The 16352-nt window shown below is 43.9% G+C and overlaps 2 protein-coding genes across 2 annotated transcripts; both read left to right on the top strand.

Annotated features, from left to right (window-relative positions):
- Positions 1 to 1196: 1196 nt before the first annotated feature.
- LOC124145430 lies at positions 1197 to 5151 on the top strand. The gene is made up of 4 exons (XM_046515196.2): positions 1197 to 1334; positions 2387 to 2552; positions 4415 to 4738; positions 4983 to 5151. Exons 1-4 carry the CDS (start codon positions 1298 to 1300, stop codon positions 5086 to 5088), a joined length of 633 nt encoding a protein of 210 aa, XP_046371152.2. The 5' UTR covers positions 1197 to 1297; the 3' UTR covers positions 5089 to 5151.
- A 1419-nt stretch (positions 5152 to 6570) lies between these two features.
- LOC125371575 lies at positions 6571 to 11786 on the top strand. The gene is made up of 4 exons (XM_046515211.2): positions 6571 to 6712; positions 9766 to 9931; positions 10892 to 11161; positions 11617 to 11786. Exons 1-4 carry the CDS (start codon positions 6676 to 6678, stop codon positions 11720 to 11722), a joined length of 579 nt encoding a protein of 192 aa, XP_046371167.2. The 5' UTR covers positions 6571 to 6675; the 3' UTR covers positions 11723 to 11786.
- The last annotated feature ends 4566 nt before the right edge of the window (positions 11787 to 16352 follow it).

The following is a 16352-nucleotide window of genomic DNA, read 5'->3' as shown; positions in this document are numbered from 1 at the left end:
ATTCAGTGACTGATATCTTGAACATCAATCCATGCAATTGGGATACGATGACATGCATCAACCAAAGCAGCGAGCCTGACCACCCGATTCTGTTGGTCGCCTTTAACGACAAGCATTGGCTGCTGAAGACCTATTCTAACCCGTATCTTCACACGGGTCGACCGCTTCCGTGGTCTAGTGGTAGAGCGTCCGCCCGGAGAGCGGAAGGTCCAGGGTTCGATCCCGGGCCGCGTCATACAAAAAGACGTTAAAAGATTGTACTTGTTGTTACCCTGTCTAGCGCTCGGCATTAAGGGGCTAAAACAAGGACTGGTCGGCTCGGAGTCAGTATACTGTGTCTGAGTGGGGTATTCATGTTAAACTGCGGCATGGTATCTCAGTGAGCTAGCACTATAAATCGGCATCAGTCCGGACTAGTACAAGCAGCCACACACACACACACACGTGCATGCACGTCGCTATATAAGTGCAATAATCTTGGACGCGACGTTAAACCCAATTTCACCTCACCTTACCTTCACATGGGTCTCACTTGAAAAGCACCCGAAAGCCCATGGTGACTTAAGCCCATAATAGGGCCCCGGTAACCCATGCCTGTCGAAAGAACGGAAAAAACGTGGATGAAACTTGCTGTCAAACCCTGTGATATGTTGCCTTTGCTGCACATCCCTAGTGTGTCTGGTCTGGACTCAGTACATTCCCTCTGCTTTGAAACAGCTAGAGCTGTGTTGACAATGTTGGCTATGACCACAGTAGTTTAACAAAGCAAAGGCATACGTAGCCAGGGAATTTATCGAGTTCTTTACGACAATACTTACATTCCTAAATCAAAATACATTGAATTAAGAGACCCGCGAAGATTTCGTGGTAGAATAGGTCTTCAGCAACCCATGCTTGCCGTAAAAAAGGTGACTATGCTTGTCGTAAAAGGCGGCTAACGGGATCGGGTGGTCAGGCTCGCTGACTTGGTTGATGCATGTCATCGATCCCAATTGCGTGGATCGATGCTCATGATATTAATCACTGGATTGTCTGGTCCAGACTCGATTATTTACAGACCGCCGTCATATAGCTGGAATATTGCTGAGTGCGGCGTTAAACAACAAACTTTGAATTAAGAGATTTGTCAGCTCCATATTCGGTATGACCGTAATGATACGGACCCGTGTTGTGTTGAATGAAATACGTGGCAACTTTTTAGATCGTAATCTCCCGTCAGGTGTGTTCGCCGTGTCACACCTTAGATAAGGTATGTAGAACATAAGCCTGGACTACATTTCCCTACCAAACATCCATCATGTTGTCGTCCGTCGTCTTTCTGCTTCTCTGTCAGTGTAAGTATTCACAAACTACTTTGGTGAGGGCGAACTGTTTTCGAAGTTCTTGTGCATGTGTGTAAGAAAGGGACCTACGGGTGTGGAGGTAAGTGAATTTAAACCTTAAATAAAAACAGAAAATTATATTCATCGTTGTACTCGGACCTCAGTGTCAGTGGTAAGTGCGTTGGTCTTGGTGCGGGTTCTTTAAAAAAACCTGAACGCTCTAACTTGAGGGATGTTATTTGAAACTGCGAGAAAAGGCAAAACATACAATATGATTTGTACTCATTGTGCAGATGTTGGTATCAACACTCTGCAAGAAAAAAGAAACGGAAAAGTGATTTTAGATGTATATTTTATATATCATATAAAGTACAGATGGTAATCGATTGTTCAAAATTGGCACATATCATTGTGTTCCATACTGCGCACATACAATAGAGTGGTAGTACAATTGTCAATGACAATAAAAAATATGATGGCAGTGGTCACTATCAACTACATTACCGTGGTGATAGCAAAAGTCAGTGATAATATTATATATTCATTCAGCGGCGACAGCGGCCAAGCTTCCGAGACGGGCCTAGGCAGAGATTCAGGGGTGATGATTGATCCACAAAGGAAAGCTGGTCTTGATATGATGAAACGTGTGAAAGATGCCTAAACACGTTCTTGTCAAACTATATCTACATCTTAGCTAGCTACTGGAAATTCCTACACAATGCCTTCACCAGTCTAGCGTTACTAGAAAATTCCACATGTTTCTGTTTCCGCGGTATACCGGACCGGAAGTTTACACACCACACTTGCATCTAAATATAGTAAATTCCTGATGACTGCAGCTTACATGAAGTAGTACTACATTCCTGACGACTAATCACTGTCCAAACACAATGAAATGAGCGTCTATCGAATCTCAACAGAAAAAATGTAACACAGTTACAATCATTGTTAAACAATAAAATACACTGCCATATAACTCTGTGTAAGTACAATAATCTTGAACGGGACGTTAAACACCAATTTCACCTCACCTCACTTTAACCTAGTTGCGGCTATTCTTGTAGATGCAGTGTCTAACCACGATCCTCTTGCCCATGAATTTCACGAAATAACGAAGCACTACGACGACCGGCTGTGTCAGCATCTCCTGTCTGTGGACTGCAGTCAACACGTGGTGCATGGACACTCGGAGAGACTGTGTGGCACAGACATGGTGCAGTACGAAAACTTGTAAGTACAGATGATGAAATGTTTCATACACAGGGGGAGCGGTGGGGTAGCCAAGAGGTGTTGAGGTCCTTACCACGTTGTTGCTAATGTAGTCTGATCAGAATGTATGTTGAGATCCTTACCACGTTGTTGCTAATGTAGTCTGATCAGAATGTATGTTGAGATCCTTACCATGTTGCCAATGTGGTCTGATCAGAATGCATGCTGAGGTCCTTACCATGTTGTTGCCAATGTGGTCTGATCAGAATGTATGTTGAGATCCTTACCATGTTGCCAATGTGGTCTGATCAGAATGCATGCTGAGGTCCTTACCATGTTGTTGCCAATGTAGTCTGATCAGAATGCATGCTGAGGTCCTTACCATGTTGTTGCCAATGTAGTCTGATCAGAATGTATGCCGAGATCCTTACCATGTTGCCAATGTGGTCTGATCAGAATGCATGCTGAGGTCCTTACCATGTTGTTGCCAATGTGGTCTGATCAGAATGTATGTTGAGGTCCTTACCATGTTGTTGCCAATGTGGTCTGATCAGAATGTATGTTGAGGTCCTTACCATGTTGTTGCCCATGTAGTCTGATCAGAACGGATGTCGAGATCCTTACCATGTTGTTGCCAATGTAGACTAATGAGAATGTATTTTGAGATCCTTACCATGTTGTTGCCAATGTAGTCTAATGAGAATGTATGTTGAGATCCTTACCATGTTGTTGCCAGTGTAGTCTGATCAGAATGTATGTTGAGATCCTTACCATGTTGTTGCCAATGTAGACTAATGAGAATGTATTTTGAGATCCTTACCATGTTGTTGCCAATGTAGTCTGATCAGAATGTATCTTGAGATCCTTACCATGTTGTTGCCAATGTAGTCTGATCAGAATGTATTTTGAGATCCTTACCATGCTGTTGCCAATGTAGTCTAATGAGAATGTATGTTGAGATCCTTACCATGTTGTTGCCAGTGTAGTCTGATCAGAATGTATGTTGAGGTCCTTACCATGTTGTTGCCAATGTAGTCTGATCAGAATGTATGTTGAGATCCTTACCATGTTGTTGCCAATGTAGTCTGATCAGAATGTATGTTGAGATCCTTACCATGTTGTTGCCAATGTAGTCTAATGAGAATGTATTTTGGGATCCTTACCATGTTGTTGCCAATGTAGTCTGATCAGAATGTATGTTGAGATCCTTACCATGCTGTTGCCAATGTGATCTGATCAGAATGTATTTTGAGATCCTTACCATGTTGTTGCCAATGTAGTCTGTTCAGAATGTATGTTGAGATCCTTACCATGTTGTTGCCAATGTAGTCTGTTCAGAATGTATGTTGAGATCCTTACCATGTTGTTGCCAATGTAGTCTGATCAGAACGGATGTCGAGATCCTTACCATGTTTGATTTAGTTTGGTATGTTGTTTAACGCCGCACTCAGCAATATTCAAACTATATGACTGCGGTCTGTAAATAATCGAAATCCAGTGATTGACATCATGAGCATTGATCCACGCAAGTGGGATACGTTACGATCAACCAAGTCAGCGAGCCTGACCACCCTATCCCGTTTGTCGCCTCTTACGACAGACATAGTCTTTTTTTAAACACGAATGGGTTGCTGAAGACCTATTCAACCCCGGATCTTCACGGATCCCTTACCATGTTGCCAAAGCAGTCTGATCAGAATGTACACTGAGGTCCTTGTCATGTTGCCAATGCGGCCTGATCATAATGTATATTGAGATCCTTACCATGTTGCCAATGTAGTCCTGATGACATCTTTTTGTGATGAAACAATAAATTTTCTTTCTACAGAGGACAAATCCCATAACAGCATAAATGGAACATCACTTGATCATATTCATTTCAGCTGTGTCTTTGCCCACGCGAGATGCACGAATCATACACTGTCCATGCTGAATAAAGGAGAGTGCCTCCTGTCCACAGTTGGACCTACAGGGATGGCCGCTACTGGTGACGCGTTGACTACCAGTGACGTGTTGACTACTGGTGACTTGTTGACTACTGGTGACGTGTTGACCACTGCTGCCGTTGCACCTGTTCATCCTACCGGTGTGGACCCAGCGTTTGCAGTGATGAAGGATGTGTTCTGTAATAACCTCCACCAGATCACCTGTGGTACTGCGGTCACAGCCGACATCTGTGGAAATGACGGCAAGATTTACACCAGCCAGTAAGGGTCCATAAAATTACAGCCTTTTAAGCTTTCTATGAAAACCAACAGTGTGTATCGAGAAACTTTAAATTCACATTTAACATTATGTGTTCTGCTATTACATACATGAGCATGTTATACTTCGGGAACAATTTATATACGGGTTTATACCACTGGACTCAACTGTAATCCTATTACTTACTGATTCATAGATAAACCCGCTGCCAATGTCCTCCAATAGTAATCATTGTCTGTCTTCCAGGTGCATGTTCTCCAAGACCAAGTGCTACAAGGTTGACCTTGAGGTAGCGGAAGCTTCCACGTGTGGGGACACAGGCATGCCAGTCAAGACCACACCCAGCTCATAGTCTGTGCATTTAGGAGCTTACGGGTGCCAGATAAAAAGCTATGAATAAAACATAACTGCAGTATGTTTTTGAAAGTTCAACTGGTTTTTTTCTGTAGGCCCTTTGAAAGACCGAGCTATTCTCGGTTTTGGTGAATTAAGTCCCTGTAAAGCTATACCTAGAATTAAACAATTAATGAAATATATGAGTACAAACGCGGCGATACAGAAGCTAATGGGACGAAACAAATGCGCCAGGCAGTAAATATCCCAGTTGTAGTGACTTTGTTACAGCCTTTTCTTTCGCCTTCATTGAAGGATACTAGATCAACTGGAGACTGAATCCAAATGAAGACAGGTATCAGTTTTCTCTTGTCCACTTTCAATATATCTAAACTACTGTTTTAACTCGAAAGATCATGACCTTTTGGGTGATCTTGGCCATTAAACTCGATCTTTAAGCGTTAACCAAACATTTTTGACTTCTTGGAATGTTCTGACTAAACTCACCAATCCTGACCCCCTGATCCATTCGGCCGCCTCATGCGACTAGTACATGTTACTGAAGTCCTATTCTCACTCGGGATACCAAGCAAGGGGTCACTCACTGATTATTGTCATGGTTATCTGGTTGACAACTGGTGGAAGGACCGCATGACACCTGTTCATCTGGGCACTGCCTCATTCTGACCCTACATTCCGTGTTGTAGCGAGGTCCGATTCTCCAAGGTTACTCCGTCGTGCCATTACAAGGCCTTACTTTTTACTGTACTTATGCCACAATTCAGTTCACGCTGGTTCCATATTCGACACTGATGATAAAAAGCACCAAATTATAGGTTAGATACACGTGGTCTATTCTATGTGTGATTTATATTTCTAACATGGTCCAACAATTTAAAGAACTTTTCTGAAACAGTATCCCTGATGTTTAAATGATCGTGTGACACACTTGATGATAAGCACCCGAAAGCCCATGGTGACTTCAGCGCATAATAGAAATAGTGAGTGAGTGAGTGAGTTGGGTTTAACGCCGCTTTTAACAGTATTCCAGTTATATCGCGGTGTGTCAGCTTAATGTGGGGGGGAAAGCCTGAAGTGATGCAGGTCTCAGACGTTTACTACTTCGGTGAAACCTACGAGCACGGGTATGGTGCTGACAAACCTAGAAACATAATCGGGGCGAACCGGGCTTCGAACCCACAATCATAGGTTTCTGGCGTGTCCAAGGGACGCATCTCAGCAAATCGCGGCGCTCTAGACGATTGGGCCACCCGTGCCCCCCTAATAGGAATAGTGTTGACTAGGTTGACACAAACAAACACAACACTCTCCACAGGTCTCACCTGTAGAAATAGTGTTTTCAACATTGAAATGAACAAAGAAATGGCACACATAGCCAGGTAATGTTTCGATTTTTTTTTTTTTAATTCAATATATAGATTTGACAGCTCTACATATATGGCCGTCGTGATATAGACCTATGTTGTGCTGCATGAAATACGTGGCACCTTTCGTAATCTCCCGTCAGGTGTGTTCGCCGTGTCACACCTTAGATAACGCATGTGGAACATAAGCCTTGAATACATTTCCCGACCAAACATCCATCATGTTGTCGTCCGTCGTCTTTCTGCTTCTCTGTCAGTGTAAGTATTCACAAACTACTTTGGTGAGGGCGAACTCTTGTCGACGTTGTTGTGCATGTGTGTAAGAAAGGGACCTACGGATGTGGAGGTAACTGAATTCAAACCTTTAAAAAAACAACAGAAAACTATATTCGGTATGTTCGGTGTGCTTGGACCTCAGTGTCAGCGGTACGTGCGTTGGTCTTGGTGCGGGTTCTTTTCTTCGGGAGAAAAGAGTAAAGCCCAGCGAACCAAACGTTCCAACGTGAGGGAAGTCGTCGTTATAACTGCGAAAAAAGGCAAAATCATACAATATTATTTGCACTTATTGTGCAGACGTTGGTGTATATACTCTGAAAAAACGAAACGCAAAAGTGATATAGATGTTTATTTTATATATCATATAAATAATCAACAGATGGTAATCGATTGTTCAAAATTGAAACACGTCATTGTCATTGACCCAGGTTCCATATGGCAGATATCAAACAGTTGATTTTCAAGATGAAGGTGTCTGTTCTCAATATCTTGTATGGCCACAATTATAGTCCAACACTGACTGGCATCGTTGGCCCATTGAAGCAATCAGATCCCGAATTGTGGCTTGGGGAATGTTCACCCACTCTGCCTGCAGTGCTTGTGCCAACTGTCAGAGGTTCCGTGGTTGTTGCTGAGTGCTCGCAGTCGTTGATCCAGTGCATCCCATCATGTTTCGATTGGGTTCAATGCTCGAGATCTGGAGGGCCATGGCAGCACCTGGATATTGTGATTATTGAAAAAAACTTTGGTCAGTCTTGCCGAGCATTGTCTTGTTAGAAAATGACTTTCGCTTGCATAATGGGAAGGAACTGTGACCGAAGAATCTCATCCGTGTAACGTTGTGCCGTTTAATTCTCCACAATAGGAGATGGCTGCCCACATCATCACACTGCCACCACCAAATCTGTCCACTTCCTGTATACAGTTTCGTGCATAACGTTCCCCGCGACGCCTTCAAACACAACGTCTACCATCTGCATTGCGACGCATTAAACGTGTATCCATCGCAGTTGTGGCTATATTCTTTGACCTTGACACCATTGACGTCGCAGCGGGCGATACAGGTCCGACTCTCGAACTTGTCGTCTAGCGCGAATACCATCAGCGCGTAAACGCTTCCTCACTGTCTGGGCTGATATCCTACGCATTCCTGGTATTGTACCGTTAGAGGCTGCCATGGTCGTTCTTCGACGTAAGCGAATTTGTTTTGAGCTCTAGTAATGATACCTGGTCGACCGGATCTAGGAAGATCCTGTGTTGTCCCGTGTGTCTGATAACGGTTCCACAGTCTTGTAATGGGGATTGGTGCTTCGTTGAAAAAAAACTTGCTTCAGCTGAAGATGATTCTACTGTTTGTAGTCGGCCGATGGTGTTGTTACGTTGTGCTTCCGTCAGTCGTGGCATATATTCGGGGTTCACTTGCTGTAAGATGTGATGGCATGCGTCTGAAAACCAAACATGTGAATATGCACTTGTATGTCACGTTGGTGTGTTTCGGCGCCAGGCTCTCACGTGGTTGTGCTTTTGGGATTTTCCAATCTTTTCTCTAAATTTTCAGCAGTTCCTCATTCTTTCCACACAAATCAATCCCAATCCATTCAGGACTGACCAATTCATTTTTGGTTTTAAGTTTGTATGGATGTCGGCAACGATTTACCTACTTTTGCGTGTTGTTTTTTTGCAGAGTATATATATATATTCATAATGACACGTGACGTTTTGGGAAACCGGTAAGTATTTGCACGTTTTTTGCCACACCACAAAGATATACCGGCTCAATGTATGAGAGAGGCTCGGTGACTTGGTTTCGTTTGTTTATTTGTTTGATGTTTAACGCCGCAATATTCCAGCTGTATGGCGACGGCCTGTAAACAATCAAGTGTGGACTAGACAATCCAGTAGTAGGTATCATGAGCATCGATCTACTGTTACGTGTCGATTCCCGAATTGAAACAATAAGATAACCCAGAAATTTGTACCCAAAAGAACTTTTTTTCACCCAGCGGCGACAGTGGTCAAGCTTTCGTGATGGGCTAGGCAGGGACTATCAGGGATATGAGCGATCCTCACATGAAAGCTGGTCTTGAGTGATGAAAATGCGAGTGGAGCGACATGATTGAGACATACGTGAACACGCTAATGTCCCCTTATATACAACCTAATAAGTTACAGGATATATTTAAACCGTGCTCTCACCACATATAACATTACAGAAACTTCGGTGACATACTATCACCGCCCGCGGAATACCGGACCGGAAGTTTACACTCCACACTAGCATCTAAATATAGTAGACCGACTCCGTGGTCTAGTGGTAGAGCGTCCGCCCGTCATACCAAAAGACGTTAAAAGATTGTACTTGTTGTTACCCTGTCTGGCGCTCGGCATTAAGGGGCTAAAACAAGGACTGGTCGGCTCGGAGTCAGTATACTGTAATATCCATGTTAAACTGCGGCATGGTATCTCAGTGAGCTAGCACTATAATTCGGCATCAGTCCGGACTAGTACAAGCAGCCACACAAACACACACACGTACATGCACGTCGCTATATAAGTGTAATAATCTTGGTCGCGACGTTAAACCCCATTTCAGCTCATATAGTAACTTCCTGACGAATGATCACTGTCGAAACACAATGCAATGAGCGTCTGCAGACTCCCTACAGAAACAATGCAACACAGCCACAACCATTATCCACAACACACTCTAGCCATGTTACACTACGCATTTGGGATACGATAACATGCATCAACAAAGTCAGCGACTCGATCCCGTTAGTCGCCTCTAACGACAAGCATAGGATGCTGAAGATCATTTCTAACCCGGATCTTCACGAGGAAAGTTGGCACTGAAACAGCAGTAATTCATACGCATTAGTTGACAGGCAACATGGTCGTGTTGATCTTTGTGTTTGTTGTTGCTGTTTACGCCCCCCCCCCCCCCCCCCCCCCACCCCCCCACCCCCCCACCCACGAGACGTTAAACACCCATTTCACCTCACCTGACTTTAACCTAGTTGCTGCTATTCTTGTAGATGCAGTGTCTAACCACGACCCTCTTGCCCATGAATTTCACGAAATAACGAAACACTACGACGACCGGCTGTGTCAGCATCTCCTGTCTGTGGACTGCAGTAAACACGTGGTGCATGGACACTCCGAGAGACTGTGTGGCACAGACATGGTGCAGTACGAAAACTTGTAAGTACAGATGATGAAATGTTTCATACACAGGGAGAGCGGTGGGGTAGCCTAGTGGTTAAAGCATTCACTCGTTTCCCTCATGGGTACAATATGTGAAGCCCATTACCGGTGTCTCCCGCCGTGATATTGCTGGAATATTGCTAAAAACAGCGTAAAACCAAACTCACTCACACACACACACAAAGGACCTGTCACTTACTAAGAGTATGAAGGCTGCAAACCCCCTTATGGAACGCAGGATTCGGGGTCTAATTAGAGGGTGTCAGGACTCAGCAGTGTTGTAGTGGGACTCAACTATAATTATAAAAAAATATATAAAATGGTGGACGTACAAATATCCTTAATACATTGCATTTATTTAATATTTTTTGCAGTAACTTATCTTCAAATCGCACCCGACCGCTTCCGTGGTCTAGTGGTAGAGCGTCCGCCCGGAGAGCGGAAGGTCCGGGGTTCGATCCCCGGCGCGTCATACCAAAAGACGTTAAAAGATGGTACTTGTTGTTACACTGTCTGGCGCTCGGCATTAAGGGGCTAAAACAAGGACTGATCGGCTCGGAGTCAGTATACTGTGTCTGAGTTGGGTATTCATGTTAAACTGCGGCATGGTATCTCAGTGAGCTGGCACTTATATCGGCATCAGTTCGGACTAATACAAGCAGCCACACAAACACGTACATACACGTCGCTATATAAGTGCAATAATTTTGGACGCGACGTTAAACCCCATTTCACCTCACCTCAAATCGCACCCGTTACTCAATGCTTTTGTGATTTTTGATAAGTTGAAAATTAGATGGTATTCGGGAATCTTACCATTTTGCCGATGTGGTCTGATCAGAATGTATGTTGAGGTCCTCATGACATCTTTTTGTGATGAAACAATACATTCTTTCTACAGAGGACAAATCCCTATAACGGCATAAAGGGAACATCCCTGAATCATATTCATTTCAGCTGTGTCTTTGCCCACGTGAGATGCAGACATCCTACTCTGTCCATGCTGAACAAAGGAGAGTGCCTCCTGTCCACAGTTGGACCTACAGGGATGGCCGCTACTGGTGACGTGTTGACCACTGCTGCCGTTGCACCTGTTCATCCTACCGGCGTGGACCCAGCGTTTGCAGTGATGAAGGATGTGTTCTGTAACAACCTCCACCAGATCACCTGCGGTACTGCAGTCACAGCCGACATCTGTGGAAGTGACGGCAAGGTCTACACCAGCCAGTAAGGGTCCCTTGCTGACGTACCTGCATCTTGCAAATACTCTTGACTGACTTGCTGGTTATAGTTAACCTTCTAGCCCGTATCTCAGTCTGAAACTGGAAGCATTTTCAACATCACCAACAGGACAATAACATGGTGTACAGATACAAAAGCAGATATCATTTTATCTAAAACTATGAACCTGATTTTTAAAAGAGCAAAAACACCTTGCAACAATATAATTTTTTTTCCAAGTTTGAAGCATAATTATTTTTGCAAGAATTGTCGAGAATAACAAATGGTCTATCCCTTGGTCGCCTCTTTTACGATACACATATGTTGCTGGGGGCATATATTCACACCCGTAATCCCAACGGATATATACCACTGGTGAGAACTGTAACCCTATTACTTACAGATTCATAGATAAACCCGCTGCCAATGTCCTCCAATAGGAATCATTGTCTGTCTTCCAGGTGCATGTTCTCCAAGACCAAGTGCTACAAGGTTGACCTTGAGGTAGCGGAAGCTTCCACGTGTGGGGAGACAGGCATGCCACTCAAGACCACACCCAGCTCATAATCTGTGCATTGAGGAGCTTGTGGGTGCCAGATAAAAGCTATGAATAAAACATGACTGCAGTATATTCTTGAAAGTTCAACTTTTTTCTGTGGGCCCTTTGAAAGACCGAGCTATTCTCGGTTTTGATGAATTGATGCTCTGCAAATTCATTAATGAAAGGCATCTATGCACTGCAGGTAAAGTCATATCTGGAATTCCATCAGTAATGAAATATAAACCGTATTCGACGTAATAAGCGCCCCGCTCTAATAAGCGCCCATGGCGATATTTGCTAATATATTTGCTAGTGAACAATCCCAATTGGCACCCCTTCCGATTGATCAATGTACACAAGACTTATTGATTCGTGTATAATACTCACTCGTGTGTTATATGCACCCTTAATTAGGGGCAATTAAATTCTGGAAAATATATCTCCCGTGTATGATACGTACATACTTTTCTTTTGTACCATTTCAGGCTGTCAGCATAAACTTCTGTACGAACAATTTTTCAACTCTGTTTTTGTTCTCACCAAAATTATATTCTAATAAGAGCCCACTATTTCCAATTTTGAGAGCGCCCCGGGCGCTTAATACGTCGAATACGGTAAGTATAAAGCGGCCACGCAGAAGCTAATGGACCAAATAATATCCCAGTTGTTGTGACTTTGTTACAGCCTTTTCTTTTGCTTTCATTGAATGACACTAGATCAACTGGAGACTGAATCCAAATGAAGACAGGTATCAGTTTTCTCTTGTCCACTTTCAATATATCTGAAATACTGTTTTAACGGGACAGAACATGACCTTTTGGGTGACCTTAGCCATTAAACTGGATCTTTAAACGTTAACCAAACAGTTTGACTTCTTGAAATGTTCTGACCAAAGTAATGCGGAGGTCACAGTCAACTCATAATGGTATGACAAGCTTGCCACTTCCGTGCAACTAATTTATTGCCTGTTGTTCAACTCTGCACTCATCAATATCTCAGCTGTATAATCGAGTCAGGATCCGACAATCCAGTGATTGACATTGTGAGCAACGATCCACGCTGACGGGGTACGATGACACGCACTCAACCAAGCCACCGAGCCTGACCACCCGATCCATTTAATAGCCTCATACGACCAGCATAGGTTGGGTTGGGGTTTCGCCAAGGGTGGGTATGGGGCGGCCTTTAACGCTGCGTTCAGATTATTGCACTTATAATGCGACATGCATGCACGTGGGTGTGGCTGTTTGTACTTGTCAAGATTTAAAGCCAATTTTATAGTGTTAGCACAATGAGACACACTGACTCCAAGTCAACCTGTCCTTTATAACCAGTTTATAACCTTAACGTTGAACGCCAGGCAGGGAAACAACAAATACTATTATCATACCTCCATGTAAGAATGATGAGATCTGATTTGTTCACGTGATCTTGACAAAACACGATGTATCCCGCATTGGAAGGATATACATTTGACAGCGGAAGAATAAATCCCTTCTACCCCGCCACGAAGAAAAAAGCCTGCACGTGGATTTCTGCGCGGTAGAATCAGTCCCTCATACCCTGCTCATACCCTGCAAAAGGCCGTACGTTCAATGAAAGTCACGTGACACAGCACAAGTTAACCTCAGCTCAGTCTAACATCTCTCTTCTATGATTTTTAATTTGTTTTAATTCTTTTTTTGGCAATGAAAAATTAAAACATGTCGCCTCCGGCTCGTGGTATAAAACCTAACGCGGGATGCATAAGACCCCATGTACGACTCCTGATACTACTACAACTTATATACTCAACACAACTATTGATGGGTCACCCATATAGTAAGGGACGATACAACTGAAGGTCTCCTATTCAAATCTAAAAGTAATAACTCTTAAATACAACATTAATGTGAATATGTGTGGTTGTATTCATGAAAACAATATTTGAACCATGGTAATTAATGCAGGAGCAGGTAAACACTGACTAACATTTCACAAATGTAAGCATTGTGTTCATGGTCACAAAATCGTATCGCTCAAACACAACCAGATATCAGGAGGTGCACGTGCAAATCAGAGTATGGTCACATGGTTTTAAACCCCATTAAAAGTAGTGGATGACAAGAAACTCGCGTAGCAATGCGTTGATTTTTTAGTGTGGAAAATCGAGGCAGAGCCATTGGGATGATGCTCCAAATTGTCAATAGTCAACGTCAGGTGGTTTCACATTTTAACGCCATTCATTTGGGGCTGTGGCAGCGATACAAGGCCACTGGAACAGCTGCCTATGCTTGAAGACCAGGTCGTCCTATGGTCACAACACAGAGGCAGGATATGTAGCTTGTGACTCTTGCCCTATCGATTTTTGACGTAATGTTAGATATAAGTCACTTTAGTGAGTGAGTGAGTTGGGTTAAACGCCGCTTTTAACGGCATACCAGTTATATCGCGGCGTGTCAGCTTAATTGGAGGAGGAAAGCCCGAAGTGATGCAGGTCTCGGACGTTTAACCACAATCATAGGTTTCTAGCGTGCTCAAGGGACGCAACTCTCACAACGAATCGCGGCGCCTTAGACGACTGGGCCACCTGTGTCGTACACCTTAACACCAATAATGTCCGCATTAGCCAGAACACCAGAAGCGGGTGCTCGCTTGCAATGGTGCCGACGTGATCAACCTTGGTATCAATGTCAGTGGTCATCACTGCTGCTAACTGACGAAAGCAGATTTAATCTGTCGTTTCATGATGGTCGTAGGCCAAGTTACAGAGGGCAAAATGAACGACGTCGTATTCATGATGCTACTGTAGTGGTGCATAATTCATTACGGGGTGGTTCCACAATGGTCTGTCGGGCATTAGAACTACTGCAAGGACACGATAACACGTTGTTGGAAATCTTAGTTCACAACGCTATAGAGACAAGACACTGGCCCCAATTGTGGCACCATTCATGAGGACCATGCGTCACTACAGAGGTGCCCCGATCCTGCAGGATGATAACGCACGTCCTCACCATGGTAACGTGGTCATCGCTTTTATTCACCAACAAGGAATACGCAGGATGGAGCATGAGTGGGCAGCTTGCTCTCCTGACTTTAGCCCAATGGGACATGCGTGGGGTGAGCTAGGGTGCCGTGTTCACAGGAGTCACCCTGTTCCACATGATCTTGGGACAAGCAGCTCTGCTCTGGGACTGGAAAGCCGATACCTCAGGCTGTGACTATGACCCTGGTCAGGAGCATGAGGGCAAGGTGCACAAAGGAAGGGAGGGAGGGACAGGGGGGGGGGGGGGGGGGGGGGGGAGGAGGGGGGGGGGAGGGGGGGGGGGGGGCACGCACCAGATACTGGCTCTTTATACACGTCCTGTTTATGTGAACAGGATTCTGTAGGTTACACACTGAACTGTTTCAGTCACCGGTTACCTTTTGCCAATACAATTACATTCAGTATGTCCTCATTATCTCAGTTTTCAGTCCCATATTACATAGGCGACCCTTCAGTAAGTTGAGCTAAGTGTAGCATAATCTTTTGTTACTAAGCAGACGCGATCGAACCACCGTCCTTCCGCTCTCCAATTCATAAATAATCTGAACCCAGTTGAACATCTTTGGGATTACCTTGACTAACAAGTAAGAGCTGGAGACCCTCCTGGGCCCACTTGCACAAAGCGATCTTAGCGCTAAGATGGTCGTAACTCCCATACGTTAACATAGGCTTACGACAGTCTTAGCGCTAAGATCGCTTTGTGCAAGTGGGCCCTGGTCAAATCCTGAATGAACTGACCCAGGCACAGCGCCAGGAATCGCAGAGGATCCAAAATTAGTCATCTGAATAGCAGCATGAGGGGACCTCCTTGATGTCATCTGTGAAAGATGTGGCCGCTCCAGATACTGACTGCAGTGTCAAGGGTGATTGCCCCTTGGTTGACCATGATCTGTTTCTCTGCATAATGTGAGCCTGATTCGTGGTGTGGGGTGGGAGATGATGCTTTTCAGTTTTGTTGAAATGAATGTTTTCAGACTTCTTCGCATTCATTGTTTGGGTGAAATTAGTGCCTGGGGCTCTGTTTGTCAGCTTTCTACTCCTTTATCAGCTTTTAATACTAGTATTATCATTTGCAGAAGCCCGGACACAACGAATGTCACTGACCCACTTTTACAAATATTAAAACATCATAGAACAAACCAGATGACGTCACTATTGAACATTATAGCTAAAATGGATAGTTATTAAACCGCCCACGTGTTATCAGAAATGAGCGGGCCACTGTAACGAGATAATGACCTCATATTGCTTGAAGATTGCTTATCACCATGTTGTTAGGGTGACGTCATATTGAATAGTGACGCCATCTGGTTTGTTCTATGACATTTCCAAATTTGTAAAAGTGAGTCGGTGACATTCGTTGTGTGTTGATTGCAGTTAATGTTTCAAAGCCGATAGTGTTGTTTATTTTTATTTGATAACAAATTCTATCCATTTTAGCTATAATATTTTCAGAAGCCCTTGGTCTTTTCAATGGTTAATGGAAGACCTCAGGCTTCTGCAAAGGATAATGTCTTGAAAAACAGCGTTACCCTTTTATCAATATGACATCACCGAACAACGGGTGTGATAATAGCCCATCGTCAAGCAATATGAGGTCATTATCAAGTTACAGTGGCCCGCTCATT

This window comes from Haliotis rufescens, unplaced genomic scaffold (assembly GCF_023055435.1).
Source record: "Haliotis rufescens isolate VD_foot unplaced genomic scaffold, xgHalRufe1.0.p SCAF_3, whole genome shotgun sequence".
Classification (NCBI taxonomy): domain Eukaryota; kingdom Metazoa; phylum Mollusca; class Gastropoda; order Lepetellida; family Haliotidae; genus Haliotis; species Haliotis rufescens.
Note: the sequence above shows the minus strand (reverse complement) of the source record. Positions and strands in the feature narration are given on the sequence as shown.

Bases quoted from the DNA above. Each gene is read 5' to 3' on its own strand.
- LOC124145430 (XM_046515196.2), top strand. From the start codon at position 1,298: ATGTTGTCGTCCGTCGTCTTTCTGCTTCTCTGTCAGT. The intron at 2,553-4,414 runs GTAAGTACAGAT...TATTCATTTCAG, and splicing joins ATGGTGCAGTACGAAAACTT to CTGTGTCTTTGCCCACGCGA. The intron at 4,739-4,982 runs GTAAGGGTCCAT...TCTGTCTTCCAG, and splicing joins GGCAAGATTTACACCAGCCA to GTGCATGTTCTCCAAGACCA.
- LOC125371575 (XM_046515211.2), top strand. From the start codon at position 6,676: ATGTTGTCGTCCGTCGTCTTTCTGCTTCTCTGTCAGT. The intron at 9,932-10,891 runs GTAAGTACAGAT...TATTCATTTCAG, and splicing joins ATGGTGCAGTACGAAAACTT to CTGTGTCTTTGCCCACGTGA. The intron at 11,162-11,616 runs GTAAGGGTCCCT...TCTGTCTTCCAG, and splicing joins GGCAAGGTCTACACCAGCCA to GTGCATGTTCTCCAAGACCA.